The sequence below is a fragment of the Salmo salar genome, chromosome ssa18 (assembly GCF_905237065.1).
Source record: "Salmo salar chromosome ssa18, Ssal_v3.1, whole genome shotgun sequence".
Taxonomy (NCBI): Eukaryota; Metazoa; Chordata; class Actinopteri; order Salmoniformes; family Salmonidae; genus Salmo; species Salmo salar.
This window is the reverse complement of record NC_059459.1, coordinates 16,230,180-16,254,970: the sequence shown is the minus strand read 5'-3', so window position 1 is coordinate 16,254,970 and position 24,791 is coordinate 16,230,180. Positions and strand designations below refer to the sequence as shown.

Sequence of the window (24,791 nt, the reverse complement as noted above, 5' to 3'; positions counted from 1 at the left end):
AATCCAATTCCTCCTTTGGCCGCCTCTCCTTCCAGTTCTCTGCTGCCAATGACTGGAACGAACTACAAAAATCTCTGAAACTGGAAACACTTATCTCCTTCACTAGCTTTAAGCACCAGCTGTCAGAGCAGCTCACAGATCACTGCATCTGTATGTAACAGTGTAGGTTCCGTCCCTCTCTTCGCCCCAACCTGGGCTCGAACCAGGGACCCTTACACACATCAACAACTGACACCCACAGAAGCATCATTACCCATCGCGCCACAAAAGCCGCGGCCCTTGCAACGCAAGGGGAAACCCTACTTCAAGTCTCAGAGCGAGTGACGTCACTGATTGAAATGCTATTAGCGCGCACCACCGCTAACTAACTAGCCATTTCACATCGGTTACACTCACCCCCCCTTTGACCTCCTTTTCCGCAGCAACCGGGTCAACAGCATCAATCTAACAGTGTAGGTTCCGTCCCTCTCTTCGCCCCAACCCAGGCTCGAACCAGGGACCCTTGCACATATCAACAACTGACACCCCACGAAGCATCGTTACCCATCGCACCACAAAAGCCGCAGCCCTTGCAACGCAAGGGGAAACCCTACTTCAAGTCTCAGAGCGAGTGACGTCACTGATTGAAATGCTATTAGCGCGCACCACCGCTAACTAACTAGCCATGTACATAGCCCATCTATAATTTAGCCCATACAACTACCTCTCTTCCCCTACTGTATTTATTTATTTTGCTCCTTTGCACCCCATTATTTCTATTTGTACTTTGCACTTTCTTCCACTACAAATCTACCATTACAGTGTTTTACTTGCTATATTGTGTTTACTTTGCCACCATGGCCTTTTTTGCCTTTACCTCCCTTATCTCACCTCATTTGCTCACATTGTATATAGACTTTCTACTGTATTATTGACTGTATGTTTGTTTTACTCCATGTGTAACTCTGTGTTGTTGTATGTGTCGAACTGCTTTGCTTTATCTTGGCCAGGTCGCAATTGTAAACGAGAACTTGTTCTCAACTTGCCTACCTGCTTAAATAAAGGTGAAATAAATGAATAAAAAAATTATAATTTTGTCGACAGACTCACTACCATATATCGACAGAATGGGTTCAGAGTATAGGGATCAATGAAAGAAATCCATCTAAATATATGCATATTCGTCTCCGTTTCAGCACCAACCGGTAGATTTAAAAAAGTGATTGATCAATTTGAAGAAAGAAGTTCAACAACAGGTTGAAACTGAGTGTAAAACATGGTCCTTGTGGGTGTTGTTTGAAAGCCTAACACAACGAAATGGACAGCGCTTTCTAAGGTGATGATTCATTCAAAACAACCATATGCATACTAGAGCTTATGCATGCGCAGAGGCCTATGAGGCCAAGCCCTAAAATAAATGTGAATTAAAATAATTACTGTGCCATTGTACAATACATAGTCTACCGCATATTACGCATGGCATAAAAACAACTGATTTAAGATGTCTTTGGTTCATAATTGGTCTAGCCTATACTACAAAATTACACATTTTTTACTAATCGCCTTTGAGTGTGGACTGTATTATTATCCATACTGGATGGACTGGTTACCTTATGCCATGCTCCAAACTTTCTATCCATGAGTCTGGGAGAGAATGTATAGGCTTAGGAGATGCTGTTAGTTCATTGATTGTGCAGGGCGGCTTACAGAGATACCCTACAATTAGTGAATTTGTATTTGATTTTGAATAGTTTAGTAATAGGGGATCTTTATATTTTCATAATTAATAGGCTGTCACATTACCTTTAGTTACAGAATATCTCACTACCGTGTGTTTCCATCTCCTCCTCTCTCTCCTTAATTCCTTTCTCGACCATGCAGAGAGAGGGGCTGTCAACAGTTTAATGAAATATGTTTAGTTGTGACAACATGATACTATCGATGTTCCTAAACAGATTACACATGGTTGCACAAATTAAGCACTGGGTAGCTGCAGGAACAGGGTTGGAGAGCCCATGGCATACAGAGTTTGGGCAGAATATCAACCTTTGTGCAGCAAGAGGCTCTTTTATATGTTTTATTTTATTTAACCTTTATTTAACTAGGCAAATCAGTAAAGAACAAATTGTTATTTACAATGACAACCTACACCGGCCAAACCCAAACGACACTGGGCCAATTGTGCACCGCCCTACGGGACGCCCAATCATGGCCGGTTGTGATACAGCGTGGATTCGAACCAGGGTGTCTGGAGTGACGCCTCTAGCACGGAGATGTAGTGCCTTAGACCACTGCGCCACTCGGTAGCTCTTCAAACAGTGGTTGATGCATGCAGTGAAATAACTGGCATGACTGGAAAACAAACCAGGGGGAAAGCGGTTTTCTTTCGCTAGTCCAGTGCATACAGATGACATGTTATTTTCCCCTACCCCTGTTCCTGCCCATTTGATAACCGGCTATTCTAAATCTAAACAAATTTGGCATAATAGTAAAGACAAGATTCAATTGAGAATAGTGAAAATATGATCACTATGAGAGGCAAGGAACCGAGCGCAAGCTTTTTTTGCTACTTTCTCAGATCATCAATAGCCTATAGTCGCATCATGCAGCCCAAATGGTTTGATTTCCATGACATTCTAAGATTTGTCAAATAACTCTAAATCTAGCATATAGGTCCTGTTTCAACTGATCACTTTTACGCTCAACATAGCCAATTCATATGCGCACTCGCTCCGGAATGGGAAAAATATCCTGTCTATTTTATTCAGCTAGTTCAATTATATTCTTCTGACTATAAAATCATATAAAATAATGGCACGGCACTTATACGCATATCTTGTCAGCTAAATGAACAAGACTACAGCCAGCAAGATAACATACAATAGGCCAACTCATATTCTGTTCTTCTGAAATAAATGTTCTTCATATCATGTTTCTTTCGACCTGCCTAAAATAAAGAAAGGATTTATTGTGATGGTGTACACTTTTTTTAAATGTTCCAAAGGGCGCATCAGTGGATTGTATGTGTGGAGGCCTGGAGATGCTAAAATGTGTTTATGTTCATTAACAGTCAATTACCGTGAGACTGGCAGTCTTTTGGTAAGAATCTCTATAACTACAAATGCCATGATGATCTGGACGAGACTGCCGAATCGAGGCAAAAGTAATAATCTCTGGATTAACTATCCTATATATGCCATTTAGCAGACACTTTTATCCAAAGCAGTTTACAGTCATGCATGCATACATTTTACATATGGGTGGTCCTGTGAATCAAACCCACTACCCTGGCATTACAAGCACCGTGCTCTACCAACTGAGCTACACAGGACCATTACTATCTAAAGTTAGCTACATTTAGTAATTAATAAATTGGCCCAAAATTTTTTAATGGACAATTCTGCGAACTGTCTCGTGAAGTTTTAAATTGACACAATACCTGTTAGCAAAGGTATCAGCTAGAGATGATGTGTAGGAGCTTGCATGATGTCTACTTGAGAATATATATTGAGAAATGTCACCTTGTCCAAGAGAGATTTACATGGTTATCAAAACGTCACGCCATGGTAAGCCTACACAAAACCCAGCCCTTATTTTAAGTGTTTCTAAAATCCCCTATGGGAAAAATTAATGGTGGAAAAACGATTGGAACCATTTCCCTGTTTGACCGCTAGGTTTTATGGGTATTATGACACCTCCACTCTGGGGCTCTATGCCTCTTAAGCAGGTTGACATTTATTGGGATGGGTCCTTGAGGCAGAACTGAGCAATTTCCGCTAGATGGGACAGCTGTCAAAATTGGCTGTATTGTAAAAATGTATGCACACAAAAATGAAAGTAAAGACTCACCCATTTTGAATGTTATATTGTTTTTGTGCATCTCTGAGCAATGTTTTATCGATTCCGGGGGTCATTTCATGTAGGCTATCTGAGCTATTGTCGTTCAAGCAGGCAGAAATTAGGCCCGTATGATATAGCATTGCAATAAAGCCACTCTTAACTACACTGGAAGTTAATAGGAATATTACATTTAGATCATCAAAATGTTTATCATACATGTCAGATTTTAATACTGGCCGATGTTATAACGTGGGAGGGTGTCTTCTCTCGAATGAAAGATATCATATTTTTTGCGATATTCTAACCTCGAGAAATGTGTCATTTAACAGAGGGTCCACCACATTTCTCCTAATTGTTTTATCAACTGTTACTAATGATCCTCAAGAACAACCACACAGCCGTGGCGGCGTTTACAGAAGAAGCAAATGAAGGTAAACAAAACAATGAAATTAAATGGAATGATAATGTAGACTATACCAACTGAAGGGAGCTAACAGTAAATTGGCAGTTGAATATGTGGCTATTAGGCCTGCAGACGGTCGATACTGACAGTGGCTAATATTTAACATAATAGAAATAGGAAACAGAAAAAGTCAGGGTAGCCTATAATTAAGACATTTGAGAGTGCCTATTCCAGCAAGTTAAAAGGCCGTAAAATTTAAATTCATAAACTTTAAAGTTGATATGCTTCAGTTTGCTGTCATATGACTGGTTTTGTCTCCAGTGATTATAAGATGAAATATATTGAACAAAAATATAAAAATATATTTTTATGGAGTTAGTCAATTTAAATATATTCATTAGGCCCTAATTTATGGATTTCACATGATTGGGCAGGGGCGCAACCATTGGTGGGCCTGGGAGGGCATAGGCCCACCCACTAGGGAGCCAGGCCTAGCCAATCAGAATGAGCTTCTCCCCTTAAAAGGGTTTTATTACAGACAAGAAATACTCCTCATTTTAGAGTGCCCTTTTATTGTCCCCAGCATAATGATCAAGCTGTTTAATCAGCTTCTTGATATGCCATACCTGTCAGGTGGATGGATTAGCTTGGCAAAGAATAAATGCTCACTAACACGGATGTAAACACATTTCTGTACAAAATTTTAGAAAAATAAGCTTTTTGTGAGTGTGGAAAATTTCTGGGATCTTTTATTTCAGCTCATGAAACATGGGATCAACACTTTACATGTTGCGTTTATATTTATGTTTGGTATAGATCTAAATCAAGTCATTTATATTTACAATTCCCTTACCCAAACATATTACTAATTTACCTAGCTCTTATCAAGTTGTAAATTACAGTGCATGGAGAATGGTGTCATTTCAGTCAAAAAAAATTAAGTAGATGCTTTTTCCACTTGGAACCGGTAGGTTCACTAGACCTTATTCACGGTTTCCTTGTGTGTAAGGTGGTGGAATTATTAGGAAATTAAGTCAAGGTCAGAATACTGTGTATCTGTAGACACCTCCACCACACCTTTATTTATCTGATCTCCACCCAAATGAATAGCAGGTGAATAGTATGCTATTCTCATGCTTAAATTCAAGCCCAGAATACGCATATAGAGAAAAGTTCATGCGTGAATTGCGCTCCATTTACGTAAGCTTAACTCAGGTCGGAATCAGACCTAGAGTGATTTGCTATTTTGTGGTGGTTTGATCAAACCCATCTGTACGAGTGCTGATGACAAAGGAAAGCATTTCCATTTCAGTATGCACGTATAGCAGGAAGTAAATATGGCAAGGAAATGGTGGGCAGTGTGGGTGGGGCGAGATGGCAAGTTTTCTCTTTTTATAATGAGGATCTACCCAAATCTGATAGAGGATTTAGCAGTTTGCTGGATGGCAGACATAAGACAGTGCATCCAACATCCCAACGCTGACAGACTTCAAACTTAATTAGCGCAAAATAAAAACCATTGCATGAATAAAAAGGACTTGAATTATAAGGAGTGAGTTATAAAAAGGAGTGAATTATAAGGTAATGCAAACTGGAGCTGAAATTCCAGTAGACATTAGTCGGCCACTGAGATATTGTCTCGGTACCTCAGTCATCTTAATACGATTTCCAATACCTGTAAGACTATGACCTGCAATGGGCTTTGCTTCCTGGCATGTAATACTATCTGGCAAATTGTCCAATAATACAGAACAGCTAGGCAGTTCAACTATATCAGGAGTGTTTCAAATTACATTTGAGTGATCCACTGGAAACTCAAAATAGGTATCCTATTGAGGTGATCGTCCGGTGGTGGTGCACTCCAGAGGAAATGCAACAAAATAACCATAATTAAATACTGCAGAGGTCACTAATATCTTAATATCGTTAGCAACCACTGTCTGTGCAGCATGGATTTATTTAGATAATTGTTTAAGGGAAATCATTTTTATGGGAGTCAACTCAGGACACTGAGATAAGTCAGTCACACTATATTTCATCCAGGGCACACACAATATCATGTCAAGTTATGAAAACAAATGTCCTTGATCGTTATTTGAGAAATGTAAATTAGTAGGGCATCTTAAAAAGCCATGCAATAATATAGCAATAACTGAATGTGTAATGAAAATGCTCTTCAAAATACTAGACAGTGAGTGAAGTTATATATTTGTAGGAACCTTCTTTTGTGACTGAAGCCATTTTAATGGTACTGTTTTATATGATGACCTATAACAGCATACTCAATTTAACATGGCAATCACAGGAAGTGCATCTGCAGCACAATAAATCCACTTAATTCACTTTGGTGATTAATCACGTCTGGCATTCGTGGAACATTGGTGATGTTTCTGTGATCTAAGAGACTTCCTCTTTACCGTAAGAACCAGCAGAGACCTCAGTTGGCCACAAAGGCCAAGCATGATAACAGAGGCCAGTGGGCAGGGTGGTTAAGATTCTCTGGCCCACAACCTTTGTCAATTAATACATCGTAGTATGGCTGGGAGTTGTCCTAGATTTCTGTGTGTAAGTTGGGGTATCTTTTCAGCAGGATAGTAGCTTGTTTGGGTTGAAGGCGTCCACTCTGGCCGATGGTGTGTTGCTCTGATTTGTTTTTCACTGCAATCTGTAAGGAAATACATAGAAGAAAGACTTATGGCCTCATTCAATACTGTATTTTGTGTTATAGACATGTATAATGTTTTAAACATTTTATAACTGCCTTAATTTTGCTGGATCCCTGAAAGAGTAGCTGTTGCCTTGGGAGCAGCTAATGGGGATCCATAATAAATACAAATACTAATTAATTTAAAAACATATCGGCTTGAGATACACTACATGACCAAAAGTATGTGGACATCAGCTCATCGAACACCTCATTCCAAAATCTTGGGCATTAATATGGAGTTGGCCCCCCCTTGCTGCTATAACAGCTTCCACTCTTCTGGGAAGGCTTTCCACTAGATGCTGGAACATTGCTGTGGGGACTTGCTTCCATTCAGCAACAAGAGCATTCGTGAAGTTGGGGCACTGATGTTGGGCGATTAGGCCTGGCTCTTGGTCGGCGTTCAAATTCATGCCAAAGGTGTTGGATGGGGCTCAAATCAAAATCACATTTTAATTGGTCCCATACACGTGATTAGCAGATGTTATTGCGGGTGAAACGAAATGCTTGTGCTTTCAGCTCCGACAGTGCAGTAATATCGAACAAATTACAACATATACCCAATACACACAGATCTAATTAGGAATGAATTAAGACTATACATATGAATGAGCGATGTCAGAGCGGAGCGGACTAAGATACAGTAGAATAGTATAGAAAACAGTATATACACATATGAGATGAGCAATACAAGATATGTAAACATTATTAAGTGAATGAGATACCATAGAATAGTATTGAAAAAGTATATACACATGAGATGAGCAATGACAGATATGTGTCTCCTCCACCGGTGATGTTTTGGGTCGGCCTCTGGAATAAGTTCAATTGCTCTGGGGAGAGTGAACAAAGATCTTCTCCAGGGAAGTCGTATTCCTGGTCGTAATGCTGACACTTCTAGTGAGTTACCGCCGCTCTAATATCCAATAGTTCTTCCCGGCTGTATTTTATGACACAATACATTTCCTGAGCTAATAATGTAAAAAAATAAAAATAAATAAAAATAAAAAATAAAAAAAATAAATAGTACATAAAAAAACAAAATACTGCAAAGTTTCCTAAGAGCTAGTCGCGATGCTGCCATATCCGTTGGCGCCATCTTCATCTGAGGTCAGGGCTCTGTGCAGGTCAGTCAAGTTCTTCCACACTGATCTCGACAAACCATTTCTGTATGGACCTCACTTCGTGCACAGGGGCATTGTCATGCTGAAATAGGAAAGGGCCTTCACCAGACTGTTGCCACAAAGTTGGAAGCACAGAATCGTCTAGAATGTCATTGTATACTGTAGCGTTAAGATTTCCCTTCACCCAGGGACCTAGCCCGAACCATTAAAAACAGCCCCAGACCATTACTCCTCCCCCACCAAACTTGACAGTTGGTACTATGCATTCGGGCAGGTTGCGTTCTTCTGGTATCTGCCAAACCCAGATTCGTCCGTCGGACTGCCAGATGGTGAAGTGTGATTCATCACTCCAGAGAACGCGTTTCCACTGCTCCAAAGTCCAATGGCGGCGAGCTTTACACCACTCCAGCCGACACTTGGAATTGCGCATGGTGATCTTAGGCTTGAGTGCGGCTGCTCGGCCACGGAAACCCATTTCATGAGGCTCCCAACAGTTATTGTGATGACGTTGCTTCCAGAAGCAGTTTGGAACTCGGTAGTGGGTGTTGCACGAGGACAGACAATTTTTGTTCTGTGAGCTTGTGTGGCCTACCACTTCCCGGCTGAGCTGTTGATGCTCCAATATGTTTCCACTTCACAATAACACCACTTACAGTTGCCTGGGGAAGCTCTAACAGAGCAGAAATTTGACGAACTGACTTGTTGGAATGTTGTCATCCTATGACGGTGCCACGTTAAAGTCACTGAGCTCTTCAGTGAGAACATTCTACTGCCAATGTTTGTCTATGGAGATTGCATGGTTGTGTGCTTGATTTTATATACCTGTCAGCAATGGGTGTGGCTGAAATAGCCAAATCCACCCATTTGAAGTTGTGTCCACATACTTTTGTAAATATAGTGCATTTATTCACATTTCTAAATAATGTATTACTCCTCGTAGACACTAAAATGAAAGCGTAATTAAGCTAATAACTTGTTATCCATCTGTGCAGCACTATAGTAGCATGCTGTAGCTGGGCACCTCAGCTGAGGAGGGGAAATTAGCCCTGAAACAAATAAAAAGCAAAATAGGCGGGAAGACCCTAAAGGAAACTGGGCAGGGGGAGAGTTTTGTTATGACTCGTCTCAAGCCAGTAAACGGCAGAGAAAATGATGTTACCCATGCTGTCTAATTACCTTGGCCCTTGTCTCCTAGCAAAATGTTTAATGAAGAACATAACAGTGCTGACCTAGTTTAAAACAACAGGGGGTCGGGAGAGAGGGGTGTGTGCAATAAGCCTGGAGCAAGGATTTCCTGTACAATGTGAGTAGCAGCAATATACCTGGGCTTTCTCAACACACTTATAGAAGGACTGCATTTCATTGGAGCAGAGGGTGTCGACGAAGTTGTTCTGCTTCCAGCACGCCATCATCATGGACATCTCTGTGACACATGTGGCCTCTGTGGGAAAACAGTGTAATCACTTTCCAATGCTGTTGTCAAAATTATAAGGTACTACTAATTCAGCATGCTGATGACTGATCTACAATGATTTCAAGAGTGTGTCATTTATGCACATTGTAAATAAGAGATGTAACAGTCAACACAGCCGACCAATCAGAGTGTAGAGGGCTGGGGCACGTTCAGTAGACAGAACAGTGTGCAATGTTTAATTCCACCGAAACTATACTGTACTGAATGTACAACCTGGGGGGAATTCATTCCGCCTATTATGTTCCAAAACGTTTCTTAAAACAGAAGCAAATGAAACATGGAGGAACCTAGCTGAATTTCTCAAATAGAAACTCGTTTTAGTTGCAAAACGTTTTGCCACTGTTTGGCGGAATGAATACACCCCAGTTGAAGAACGACGTGATTATGGTGGGCCAGGGGGCGATCGTGTGTTCTGTGTACTGCACGAGATTGCGATTTAAAAATGGTCATTCACACCCATATTGATAAGGTCACACCTTGCAAACCGCTAGCAAACGTACCTCAAGACCGTTGAAGAACGGTGCGCACCGTTTAGGGGAAACGTGTCGTTCAGTACAAATCGTAAAGCAATAAATAACAAAACGTGCAATTAGCTAACTAAATGTACTGGGCTGTTGGCTGTGTTATGTCTACAGCCGTGTCCACTGGATAGAACATGTCATTACACAGGTTACTTTGGAAGCCTTAAACAGAAAAGCCTTACCCCCTTTTTTAATTTTCCTGTTGGCGACCTCATCTTTCAGAACAAGCGGCTTGTTGGGTTTCAGAACCGGCTTTTTATGCTTTCTGCTCAACATCCGACTGACCTTCTCCTGAAGTGCAGTCCCACCTTGCATCGCCATTGCGGCTTGCACAATATAATTATCACACGTAAATAGCGAAAATAAAAATGTAATATCTTGCTTTCACAATAAACTATCGCAAAACAGCCTAGATACGTGAATTAGTATTTTCTCTAACATCATTTCCTCATAAGACACAAACGTGGAGCGCCATCTTTGGTCGTATATTGCTGTTACTGTAGTAATGACTATGTTGTGACCACGCATTACGAAAGATTAACGTAAAGCGTTTGTAGTTTTCTGTGGTCTAATGAGCTGCACATTTTAAATATATTTAAAGCGGCAAAATGCGATTGGTACTTCCATTTTTGGACTTATATACTCATTGATTCTTGAAGTATAACTTATAAAAGCCTCATGAGCTTAGTTCAACTGTCGTATCCCATCAGAACTAAAAATATAAGCTTATTTTACCGTTATCTGTAAACAATGTAATTGTAAACAAACACTGTATAGCCTCAGAATATGAATAAAACTATAATTTTGATATAAAGGACGGTCAGTCCTTGCATCCATGGCTCTGTATGAATTTGAGACATACATTTCTCCAGCCCCATCCCTCAGCTCTTTACCAAAACAGTGGCAGGTGGCCATTTTATTGTTTACTGCGGATTATCCCTTTAATAACAAAATTATATTTGTTTAATAATATTGTATCAAAGGAGTTACATAACTTGCTTGTCCAAATTATAGATTGCCAATTTTAAGAGCCTTCTTGAGCTTTTGCATTCTTGCCCATGGGCTGCAATAAGTTACTGGCATTGGCACATTCTAAATTATACACATTCTGCCTCAAGGTTACCTGGAGTATCCAGTGGAAAGGTAGGCATGCAAAGAGAAATATGTAGACTCCCCAATATGGCAGTGTGACATTTTGTTAGAATGTAGGGCAAGTCCAAACATTGGGACACCTCTCCAGGCACGTTGTATCAAAGCTGCAAAATCAGCAGATATTAGTGTTGATAGTTCTGTCAGGCAAACTCACCTCAACTCCCAATACAGAGAGGGGAATCTTCAGGAAATGACACAAATCTCATGGTGTCACGTCTCACTTGAATAGCAGGAGGGGTGAAGTCAGGCGCAGGAGACTGAGGTCCGTGAAACACACGTTTTAATATATAGACAAAAATGCCGCTACAAGGCAGGGCGCACACGCAAACAAAAATAGGAGAACAGCTCCTAATTACAGTGGAATGGGATGCAACCCTAATGCCTAAGAATGCACAGCGTAGAGAGGCCAAACAATCCCCCTTCTAGCTCAAAAGGAATGACATAAAATAATCCCGCACAAATCCCCAAACGAAACATGCAAACTAAATACCCCACTAATTAACTAATACAGAACAGGTGCTGACCTAGACAGACAACCAAAAAGACACAGAAACATAGATCGGTGGCAGCTAGTAGGCCGGCGACGACGACCACCGAGCACCGCCCGACCGGGGAGAGGCGCCACCTTCTGTGGACGTTGTGACACATGGACATTAATGGGTAAATCCATTTGAATTTAATCACTTTTGACAGCATGATTTAAACAAAACTTTCCATGCATGTTTGCTCGTGGAAGAATTCAGAAAGTGACCTTTTGGACCTGAATGCCAAAACATTCAGGAGATAAAGATGCTCAAAGTTGACCCATTTTGCATACCCCACCATACAGTCAAATCTAATTTTGTTTGTCACATGCTTCGTAAACAACAGGTGTAGACTGACAGTAAAATGTTAACTTTCCAACAATGCAGAAAGAAAAAAAAGAGAAATGATTAAAAAAATAATAATAACAAGGAATAAATACACAATAAGTAACGATAACTTTGCTACATACACGGGGTACCAGTACCGAGTTGATGTGCAGGGGTACGGGGTAATTGAATATGATATGTACATAGCTAGGGATAAAGTGACTAGGCAACAGGATAGATAATAAACAGTAGCAGCAGCATATGTGATGAGTCAAAAGAGTTGCAAAAAGGGTCAATGCAGATATCCAGGTATTTATTGGTTAACTATTTAACTAACTATTTAGCAGTCTTATGGCTTGGGGGTAGAAGCTTTTCAGGGTCCTGTTGATTCCAGACTTGGTACATTGGTACCGCTTTCCGTGCGGTAGCAGTGAGAACAGTCAATGACTTGACTCTGAAACCGCCTGATATAGAGGTCCTGGAAGGCAGAGAGCTTGGCCCCAGTGATGTACTGGGCCGTACGCACTACCCTCTGTAACTACCCCTCTGTAACGCCTTGTAGTCGGATGCCAAGCAGTTGCCATACCAAGCGGGGATGCAGCCAGTCAATATGCTCACAATGGTGCAGCTGTAAAACTTTTTGAGGATCTGAGGGCCCATGCCAAATCTTTTCAGCCTCCTGAGGGGGAAGAGGCATTGTCGTGGCTTCTTCACGACTGTGTTGGTGTGTGTGGACCATGATAATTCCTTATTATACCATGAAACATCCGTCTTCATCACTGGAAAAGATAAACGGGTGAGTTTGATATAATTTAAAAGCTTACAAACAGTGTTGTCAAACTAAATGATTTGATCATTTCTGGAAAATAGGTTTTAATAACATTTGTAATTTTCTAAACCTTTAACGTAAATTATCAAAAACCTGTAAACTCAGATTTTTTTCTGTTCACATTTGTTGAAGCTTAGACCCTATTTCACATCCTCTGAAGTGATTGTGTTGTGCCCGCCATCGGTTGAGACACAGTTGTCAACCCATTTTCGAATGGCAACTTAAAATTGTATATTCTATTATCTATATTTCTATCATTTCAATAGATTTCGAATGGAGGATTTTCATTATACACTAAATCAAAATATAAACGCAACATGCAACAATTTCAAAGATTTTACTGAGTTACAGTTCATATAAGGAAATCAGTCAATTTAAATAAATTCATTATGCCCTGATCTATGGATTTCACATGACTGGGAATACAGATATGCATCTGTTGGTTACAGATACATAAAAAAAAGGTAGATCAGAAAACAAGTCAGTATCTGGTGTGACCACCATTTGATTCATGCAGCGTGATATTTCTCATTCGCATAGAGTTCATCAGGCCGTTGATTGCGGCCTGTGGAATGTTGTCCCACTCCTCTTCAATGGCTGTGTGAAGTTTCTGGATATTGGCGGGAACGAGAACATGTTGTCGTACGCGTCGATCCAGAGCATCCTAAACATGCACAATGGGTGACCTCTGGTGAGTATGCAGGCTATGGAAGAACCGGGACATTTTCAGCTTCCAGGAATTGTGTACAGATCCTTGTGATCTGTGAGCCATGCATTATCCTTGTGAGCCGTGCATTATCATGCTGAAACAGCCTCCAAGATCTTGTCACGGTATCTCTGTGCATTGAAATTGCCATTGATAAAATGCAATTGTGTTAGTTGTCCGTAGCTTATGCCTGATAATACCATAACCCCACCACCACCATGGGGCACTCTGTTCACAACGTTGACATCAGCAAACCACACGCCCACATGACGCCATCCACACTATCTGCCCTCTGCCCGGTACAGTTGAAATAATTTCAGTGGTGCCTTTATTGTGCTTTAGCGTTTCCTTAACACTGAACAAGGCCATGTTTCGCAAGGCTTCAAGGTTGTTTGGTAGCCTTGCTTGCAGCTCCTTGCTTAAAGCAACAATGTAGTTGATGCACTGTCTCCGAATGACCTTTTTGTCCTCTGGCGCAAGACTGAGTTGGTACAGCGTGCCCTCGAAAAGGTACCCAAGGTATGGTGATGGACTGAGATGTCCATCAATGGCATCCTTCAGGACACCAATTTTTGCCATAGGGTTGACTACTCTGCTGTAAATTGATGTTAAGAGGTGTACCAGATTGTCCAAAAGCATGACAGGATCTGTTTGCTCTCCCTCAAATGAATTCACTGCAACTTGTACGTCGGACAGGATTAGTTTCAAGAATGTCAGGTAGACATAGTTGGTCTTGTCCATGTACATGGCGTGGAGCACATCCGCCATGTAGCAATGCTCACTGGCCTTGGTCACCTCAAAGTGGAGTTTCAGTTCTTCCCACTGGCTTAATATACGAGTTACCGCAGGCTCAATCGATAGCCAACGCGTGGCACACACTTTGGTGATCTGCAGGGGTTTCTGGCCACAATTAATGGTGGCATACACTGCTTTGTACGCCTTGCGCCGTTTTGGGGAAATCAAAAACCAGTTGTAGGTTTCCCTGATTAAGTACTTAACACTCCTAGGGATAGTTTCTTTGGATGCTGCACTGACAGCCAATTGTATGGCACACACAGCGGATGAGTATCAAATTGGGCAATGCACATTCTTCCTTTAAAACGTTGTGCACCCCGTTGTGCACCCCAGTCATCACTGACACATTATCAGTGCCAATAACCTGAAGATTCTCTTTTTTAAGGTTACACTTTTCAAGAAACTCAACTACCGCCTTTGCTATTGATCTGGCATCGCCCCCCTCCAATTCAACTAGCCCGAGAAATGTGGACACAACGGTTATTTTTTTAGCACTGAAATACCGATTCACCACACCCAGGTATTTCGAAACACTGACATCAGTGGACTCATCCAAAATGAGACTGAACTTCTCATCCCCCACATCTGATGTTATCCTTTTGAGAAAATAAGGAGCCAGTACTCCCTTAATCATTTCTGTGCACTTGGTGCGGTGCATTTAGAAGTTTGTTGCTGCCACAAAATCTGAAAAGGCAGCTTTGCAAGCCATACCTAAATGGTGGCATGCTAGCAGCGAACAATGCTCCGCAATGGCCATTGCCATAGTAGCTTCTGCGCTTTTGCAGTTATCCACTTTCTTAACCATCTGTGGTAATGTAGACTGCATTGCGGGGTTGTACGGTTTGGATTTAATATATGCTTTGATGTAGCACAATGTTTTTTGATGTCATACATTTTTGCAAGCATATCTGATTTGCAGTATGCCCAGTATGCCCAACAATCATCCCCAATTACTGGCTTCAGCCACCCTTTAAATTCAGGTACAGACTCCCACTCTTTTCTGTACTTCTGGCTGTACAATTTTAGATGAAGGATTTTCGGAAACACGCCTTGCGTTGAAAACATTATTTTCCATAGCAGTAACATTCAGGATACAAAAACTCACAGAAATGATGATGACGGCGAGTCTAAAGCTCAGCCCCTCAATAGTGTTCCTAGTGCAGCTAAGTCTAGCCAGGTCTGTGCCCAAACAGTTCAAGATTCTACTTTAAAAAATTCACCTTTCCAGAAATAAGTCTCTCACTGTTGCCGCTGTTATAGACCCAACTCAGCCCCCAGCTGTGCCCTGGACACCATATGTGAAGTGATTGACCCCATCTATCTTCAGAGTTCGTACTGTTAGGTGACCTAAACTGGGATGTGCTTAGCACCCCGGCCATCCTATAATCTAAACTAGATGCCCTCAATCTCACACAAATTATCAAGGAACCTACCAGGTACAACCCTAAATCCATAAACATGGGCACCCTCATAGATATCATCCTGACCAACTTGCCGTCTAAATACATCTCTGCTGTCTTCAACCAGGATCTCAGTGATCACTGCCTCATTGCCTACGTCCGTAATGGGCCCGCGGTCAAACGACCACCCCTCATCACTGTCAAACACTCCCTAAAACACTTCAGCGAGCAGACCTTACTAATCGACCTGGCCCTGGTATCCTGGAAGGATATTGACCTCATCCCGTCAGTACAGGATGCCTGGTTGTTCTTTGAAAGCGCTTTCCTCACCATCTTAAATAAGCATGCCCCATTAAAAAAAATGTAGAACTAAGAACAGATATAGCCCTTTGTTCACTCCAGACTTGACTGCCCTTGACCAGCGCAAAAACATCCTGTGGCGTTCTGCATTAGCATCGAATTGCCCCCGCGATATGCAACTTTTCAGGGAAGTCATGAACCAATATACACAGTCAGTTTGGAAAGCTAAGGCTAGGTTTTTATAACAGAAATTTGCATCCTGTAGCACTAATTCCAAAAGGTTTTGGAACACCGTAATGGAGAATGAGAGCACCTCCTCCCAGTTGCCCACTGCACTGAGGCAAGGAAACACTGTCACCACCGATAAATCTACGATAATCGAGAATTTCAATAAGCATTTTTCTACGGCTGGCCATGCTTTCCACCTGGCTACCCCTACCCCGGCCAACAGCTCTGCACCCCCCGCAGCAACTTGCCCAAGGATCCCTACAAATCAGCTGGGCTAGACAATCTGGACCCTCTCTTTCTAAAATGATCCGCCGAAATTGTTGCAACCCCTTTTATTATCCTGTTCAACCTCTCTTTCGTATCGTCTGAGATCCCTAAAGATTGGAAAGCTGCCACGGTCATCCCCCTCTTCAATTGGGGAGGCACTCTAGACCCAAACTGTCCTAGACCTATATTCATCCTGCCCTGCCTTTCTAAAGTCTTCGATAGCCAAGTTAACAAACAGATCACCGACCATTTCGAATCCCACCATACCTTCTCCACTATGCAATCTGGTTTCCGAGCTGGTCATGGGTGCACCTCGGCCACACTCAAGGTTCGAAACGATATCATAACCGCCACAGATAAAAGACAGTACTGTGCAGCCGTTTTCATCGACCTGGCCAAGGGTTTCAACTCTGTCAATCACCGCATTCTCATCGGCAGACTCGATAGCCTTGGTTTCTCAAATGACTGCCTCACCTGGTTCACCAACAACTTCTCAGATAGAGTTCAGTGTGTCAAATCGGAGGGCCTGCTGTCCGGACCTCTGGCAGTCTCTATGGGGGTGCCACAGGGTTCAATTCTCGGGCCGACTCTTTTCTCTGTATATATCAATGATGTCGCTCTTGCTGCTGGTGATTCTCTGATCCACCTCTACGCAGACGACACCATTCTGTATACATCTGGACCTTCCTTGAACACCGTGTTAACAAACCTCCAGACGAGCTTCAATGCCATACAACTCTCCTTCTGTGGCCTCCAACTGCTTTTAAATGCTAGTAAAACTAAATGCATGTTCTTCAACCGATTGCTGCCCGCATCCGCCCGCCCACCTAGCATCACTACTCTGGACGGTTCTGACTTAGAATATGTGGACAGCTACAAATACCTAGGTGTCTGGTTAGACTGTAAACTCTCCTTCCAGACTCACATTAACCATTTCCAATCCAAAATGAAATCTAGAATCAGCTTCCTATTTCACAACAAAGCCTCCTTCACTCATGCTGCCAAACATACCCTCATAAAACTGACTATCCTACCAATCCTTGACTTCGGCGATGTCGTTTATAAAATAGCCTCCAACACTCTACTTAGACTACATCCAATTTGCTATCACAGTGCCATCCGTTTTGTCACCAAAGCCCCATATATTAACCACCACTGCGACTTCTGGTCCCCACAAGGATAGTAAAACCAAAAACACACACACACACACACACACACACACTTACAAAGAAAGACACTCTCAGGAAGATTCGTGAAGTTCCTCCAATTGTGAAGATTCTAATCGTAAATCAATCCAACACTTTCTATTTGAGCGTTCTTTCTGATTTGTTGGCTAAGCAGTTTACCCTTCTTTTCCCATCTCTCGTTAAACACAAGTAATCACACTTTTTTTGCATATCTAAAAAATATATATAATAAAGAAGAATTCCATAGCTCGTAGTGATTCTAACCTGAGGTTATTATCATCCATGCCAGGAACAAGTGATAAGTCAAGTTGTAACACAACCCCAACATTTCAGTGTAACTAATATAATTAATATAAGCTGAATCGGAACAGGAAACACTTGTCTTGTGGTATATGGCTGTCATGAAAAAAATGCCTTGTAAAAACATAGACAGGCATCGGGCCTTTGACAGCTTGATGTAGATGATGCCTTTGTGAACCACAGTATATGCCAAACGTATGACATCGCTTATGGCCTAATGATGCAACAAACAGTACGATAGATTGAGATTATGTAATTAAAATGTTGACAAACAATGGAATGTTTATTTCATCAAGCATGGCTATCAAACTCAGTGTCAAGTTCCTGCCCTTGACACTTGTCAATGTTCACCGACTATGACCCCCTGCCTACCAACCAGAATGGAGCTGGCCTGTCAATTACAAGACTTTTGGTGTGGAAAAAGCTCTAAGAAAGTCAACAGTTAATTGGTAAACTGGAACCCACATGGCGTTGCTGGCCCCATTCTCTAGTCACAGCCCTAGTAATGATGCAGTAATGTTTTTGGTGCTAACCATTTGCTGATGTACACATAGTGGGATATAATCTTACTGTATACTGTCTGTTAATTGAAGGAATTTTTAAGTGGAGGGTCAGTTGAATTGGTAGCTTCAGGAATGCTCGTTCTGTTCTAGGGTTGATTTTGTGTTTGTCAGGATGACGGTGCTGCCTCTACAGCTGTAGGATGACCTTTAACCTGTACTGTCTTGTACAGTTTTGCACCCAGGTATGTCTGAATCCCTCTGAACTCTGTACATTTGCATATTGACTAGTGACCTCGCGGGGAGGGGGTGGCTGGCCGTTGCTAAGGTCAGCTCTGCCTTCTCAGCCTCTCACCTCGGTAGTGTGCCTGAGAGACGGGTTCACTGGCTACAAACAAAGAAATAACAACACTGTCTGTACACCTCAGACTTTCCCATCATTATACAAACTATGTTTATAAACTGTGGAGAACTTCAAGTCCTCTTCCTCCACACTGTAGTTTCACTAGTTTTAATTTTGCCTCTTTTTGGAGATTCTTATGTTGGAAACTTGGAGTATACTGTATCTGTCTATTTACACGTATAGATCAAAACAAAGGTCAAAATGATCATCTTTCAAGAGGTTAACCTAACTTTTCACCTGGTCCCCTCTATTTCCCCAAACAAGACCTCCCTGTTGCCATTGGAGTGATTGTCCACACTAGACAAAGGAGAGGGGGTTAAAAAAATATATTCTATCTCAGGCAATTTTTCACAATGAGGAATGTAGACTGACACAACAGCAGCAGAGTTTCACAAGGGGCTAAAGGATAGACATGCGCTATAAATAGGGTTACAAAGGGAGGGTATATTAATGATAACTCTCAAAGTTTATCAGTAAACTACCTGAATTTGAGAAACTTTCAAGGATTTTATGGGATTTTCATAACATGTAAAATATATAAAAAGTAATAAAACATGATGATTTTTATATTTAAAAAAAATGGAATGACAAAGCTGTAAAACATTACCCTAAATATAACCCATCGACTTAGTGAATACCGTTGGTGTTTAATATCAGAGTTTCAGCATGAAATATCTTTAATCATTTTACACACGTATTTATTTTACAATTACAGTGGGTGCATTGCAACCAACAGGCAGAATGTAGCGCTGAGCTACACAATACAACTGGATTACTTAAAACGTTACTAACGTCGATGATTTACACTTGCGTGTTAAAACAAACTTGCTTGCAACCTAACACCCACAGGAATAAATCAGCAGATCAGTTAATCTCTCATTGTTATCTTGTCAAATGATTATGATTTTGAAAAGAAATGATCGTACCAGACACTTCTATTTTAAAGACAGCTGTATGTATTTAATGGATCACATAAATTAGAAAATAAATAAATAATAAGACTGAGAGATGCTACACCAACATTTGTTTGCCACAAATTGCCACAGTAGATTTGCCATAGTAAACAAGGAAATCCTTTATTTTATTTGTACGGAATGGTTGTCAAATATATACTGTAAATCTCCCTTGGTCTGCTCAAAAAGTAATACTAAATTGGTCCGATGGAATAAGGCCTACCCACCAGAGGGCAAACATATCTTGAAAGACTTTGGTAGCAAGCCTAAGGTAACACCGACATCAGCTTTTAGGGAGCGGAAATTAGGTGACCAATAATGGTTGCAATTGAGATCAGCTGTAAGGGTGCATTTAACGCATATTGATGGTTTCACGAGAGATAAGCTGGCAATAATCTTGTGGCCATTGATGGTTGCAATAGGCCCAATATGACTTTGTTGTAAATGGTTTGGCTCCAAACTCGTGGCAAATTTGGAAAAAAGTAAATAGTTGGAGGAGTTGCAGAGTTAATAGCAAATTATACTTTTGTCATAAAATAAAAAATCCATCATTTTTTTTCATTAATTTCTGTATGGCCTATCCCAGTGGTCACCAAATTTGTCTGAGTCAAGATCACTTTCTGAGTCAAATGCAAGCTGACATGACTTAAAAAACGTAAGCCTTGCAACATTAACCAATTAAAAACAGTTCTGAAGCAATGAGGTTTGTGCAGTAGACTATAGGCCCAAGACATTATCACTGCGTATTGGATATGTTTGAATTTCCCTGCCAATGTTGTTGGTCTGTAGTGTGAGTGGAAGTAGGGAGAACGCGCATTTTATGGCTTATAAAAGTGTTGAATAATAACTTAAGTAATCAAATACCGACCGCATTATCTACCTAGAGAATTCTCTTCGATTATAATCACAGCCGCATATATCCCCCCCAAGTAGACACATCGATGACCCTGAACGAACTTCATTTGACTCTATGTAAACTGGAAACCACATATCCTGAGGCTGCATTTATTGTAGCTGGGGATTTTAACAAGGCTAATCTGAAAACAAGGCTCCCTAAATTCTATCAGCATATCGATTGCGCTACCAGGGCTGGCAAAACCCTAGATCATTGTTATTCTAACTTCCGCGACGCATATAAGGCCCTCCCCCGCCCTCCTTTCGGAAAAGCTGACCACGACTCCATTTTGTTGCTTCCAGCCTATAGACAGAAACTAAAACAGGAAGCTCCCGCGCTCAGGTCTGTTCAACGCTGGTCAGACCAACCGGATTCCACGCTTCAAGATTGCTTCGATCACGTGGACTGGGATATGTTCCGCAATGCGGCGAACAACAACATTGATGAATACGCTGACTCGGTGAGCGGGTTTATTAGCAAGTGCATCGGCGATGTCGTACCCACAGCTTATATTAAAACATTCCCAAACCAGAAACCGTGGATTGATGGCAGCATTTGCACAAAACTGAACCACTGCTTTTAATCAGGGCAAGGTGACCGGAACATGACCGAATACAAACTGTGTAGCTATTCCTTCCGCAAGGCAATCAAACAAGCTAAGCGTCAGTATAGAGACAAATTAGAGTCGCAATTCAATGGCTCAGACACGAGAGGTATGTGGCAGGGCCTACAGTCAATCATGGACTATAAAAGGAAAACCAGCCCCATCGTGGACCAGGATGTCTTGCTCCCAGACAGACTAAATAACTTCTTTGCTCGCTTTGAGGACAACACAGTGCCACTGACACGGGCCGCTACCAAAACCTGCGGGCTCTCCTTCACTGCAGCCGATGTGAGCAAAACATTTAAACGTGTCAACCCTCGCAAGGCTGCAGGCCCAGACGGCATCCCCAGCCACGTCCTCAGAGCATGCACAGACCAGCTGGCTGGTGTGTTTACGGACATATTCAATCAATCCTTATTCCAGTGTAATGACGTTGCCCTCTCTCTGGGAACAGGGAACACAGTTGACCCCCTCCCCCTTGCACCATCCCCCTACCTACCTCTCCCTACCCAGGCCCTGTGAAGGCAGTCGTAAAATTCTAAAGGAGAATGTCCTGCTGCATGGCCCAGTTGAGACAGAGAGGGGTTTCATAGAGAGACAAAGGAAATTCTTCCAACTCACAGAATTGGGGAACCGAACGAGATTTATGTTCTGGAGAAGGTATAAAAGATCGGTGAAGAATCCAGCTACGAACTGGTCCGCTTGGTACAATTTTGTGATACCCATTGGAGACAATAGTACCATATTACCATACTAAGGTTTATATAATAGCCTCAGCTATGGGACTTGCATCTAAATGGTTGTATACAATGATTTAATAAGATTAAAGCTATTTGGAATATGTTGAGAGGCTATGTACTGATGTTAATGTGATAGAATTTTATTTCTGTTCAAAGCTTAACTCAGTCATCGGCACGCCCCCAGGGACACAGACAAGACCTGGCGTCATGAGACAGCCTTTTTCTGTCATTCCGAATAAAACCCCCACACAGGGTTACTTTCTTCAGACCAGGCCTCCACTCCATTACGAGTTGGCCAATAGGTTTGACCATACATTCCTCTACTGAACTTTAACCATACCACGTGGTTAAACTATCGATACAGAATAAGAACAAGTCTTTGATATTAAGTACTAGTCTGCAGCTAGAATTCGGTATCATTGAATGCGAAGACTCGACGAAACATCCATTCTATAACGACTTTAATAAATGTCACTTTGAAAGATCCATTCCAACCGAGAGAGAGAGAACGCGGACAAAACTCTCCAACAGAACAGAACTCTCCAACAAGGATCCCGACACACACTGAGCGTAAATATATATTGATTGCAATTGTTCCCGAATGAGTGAGCATTCATGTGCAAAGGATTAGCATATCAATTGTTAATATTAATGAACTCTGTGTGCCTCCTCAGCTGCCCTTTATGACCCTTTGTTTAAAAAGCCGCCATGCCGGTTTAGCCCACTAGGGCACATTGCTCTACCATTTCTTTGTAACGATAACTACTGTTTGTATGCTTTCTGTGAATTACTTAGTTTAGTAAATAAATTATTTTAAGACAATTGACGTATGGATGACTTTTAGTAAAGACTGGGTTCATGCAGATACAACAATTTACGACGTTTGGAATGAGACGGACGCGAGGTAAAATACACAATTTAAACCAGAAGATAATCGGCCTATACTATAATAGAATATATAATGTTATAATATAGGAAAGTTATATTAGAAAAATTATAACTTTGTAATCTGAATATTTTCCTTGGTGCCCCGATCTCCTAGTTAATTACAGTTAAACGATTAATCAGTTTAATCGCGTAATAATAATAACAGGGAGTTATTTTGATAAACATGTCTTCAGTTAATGGTGCCCAAAGACACGACACCAGTCTGCTGTCCCCACATGCTTCAAGAGGGCCACCATTGTTCCTGTTTCCAAGAAAGCTAAGGTAACTGAGCTAAATGACTACCTCCCCGTAGCATTCACTTCCGTCATCATGAAGTGCTTTGAGAGACTAGTCAAGGACCATATCACCTCCACCCTACCTGACACCCTAGACCCACTCCAATTTGCTTACCGCCCCAATAGGTCCACAGACGACGCAATCGCAATCACACTGCACACTGCCCTATCCCATCTGGACAAGAGGAATACCTATGTAAGAATGCTGTTCATCGACTACAGCTCAACATTTAACACCATAGTACCCTCCAAGCTCACCATCAAGCTGGAGACCCTGGGTCTCGACCCCGCACTGTGCAACTGGATCCTGGACTTCCTGACGGGCCTCCCCCAGGTGGTGAGGGTAGGAAACAACATCTCCACCCCGCTGATCCTCAACACTGGGGCCCCACAAGGGTGCGTTCTCAGCCCTCTCCTGTACTCCCTGTTCACCCACGACTGCGTGGCCGTGCACGCCTCCAACTCAATCATCAAGTTTGCAGACGACACTACAGTGGTAGGCTTGATTACCAACAATGACGAGACGGCCTACAGGGAGGAGGTGAGGGCCCTCGGAGTGTGGTGTCTGGAAAATAACCTCACACTCAACGTCAACAAAACAAAGGAGATGATCGTGGACTTCAGGAAACAGCAGAGGGAGCACCCCCATCCACATCGACGGGACAGTAGTGGAGAGGGTAGAAAGTTTTAAGTTCCTCGGCGTACACATCACAGACAAACTGAAATGGTCCACCCACACAGACAGCGTGGTGAAGAAGGCACAGCAGCGCCTCTTCAACCTCAGGAGGCTGAGGAAATTCGGCTTGTCACCAAAAACACTCACAAACTTTTACAGATGCACAATCGAGAGCATCCTGTCGGGCTGTACCACCGCCTGGTACGGCAACTGCTCCACCCATAACCGTAAGGCTCTCCAGAGGGTAGTGAGGTCTGCACAACGCATCACCGGGGGCAAACTACCTGCCCTCCAGGATACCTACAGCACCCAATGTCACAGGAAGGCCAAAAAGATAATCAAGGACAACACTCACACGAGCCACTGCCTGTTCACCCCGCTATCATCCAGAAGTCGCGGTCAGTACAGGGACCGAGAGACTGAAAAACAGCTTCTATCTCAAGGCCATCAGACTGTTAAACAGCCATCACTAACATTGAGTGGCTGCTGCCAACATACTGACTCAACTCCAGCCACTTTAATAATGGAAAAATGTATGTAATAAATGTATCACTAGCCACTTTAAACAATGGCACTTTATATAATGTTTACATACCCTACATTACTCATCTCATATGTATATACTGTACTCTATACCATCCACTGCATATTGCCTATGCCGTTCTATACCATCACTCATTCATATATTTTTTTATGTACATATTCTTATTCATTCCTTTACACTTGTGTGTATAATG

General features: G+C 41.9%; 1 protein-coding gene across 1 annotated transcript; it reads right to left on the bottom strand.

Moving 5' to 3' along the window:
• Window positions 1-6,445: 6,445 nt before the first annotated feature.
• On the bottom strand, window positions 6,446-10,495 carry chchd1 (coiled-coil-helix-coiled-coil-helix domain containing 1). Its single transcript, NM_001140799.2, is given in 3 exon segments — window positions 6,446-6,887; window positions 9,373-9,491; window positions 10,228-10,495. Coding segments are annotated over 3 exon segments (372 nt in total). The 5' UTR covers window positions 10,367-10,495; the 3' UTR covers window positions 6,446-6,773.
• Window positions 10,496-24,791: the final 14,296 nt, after the last annotated feature.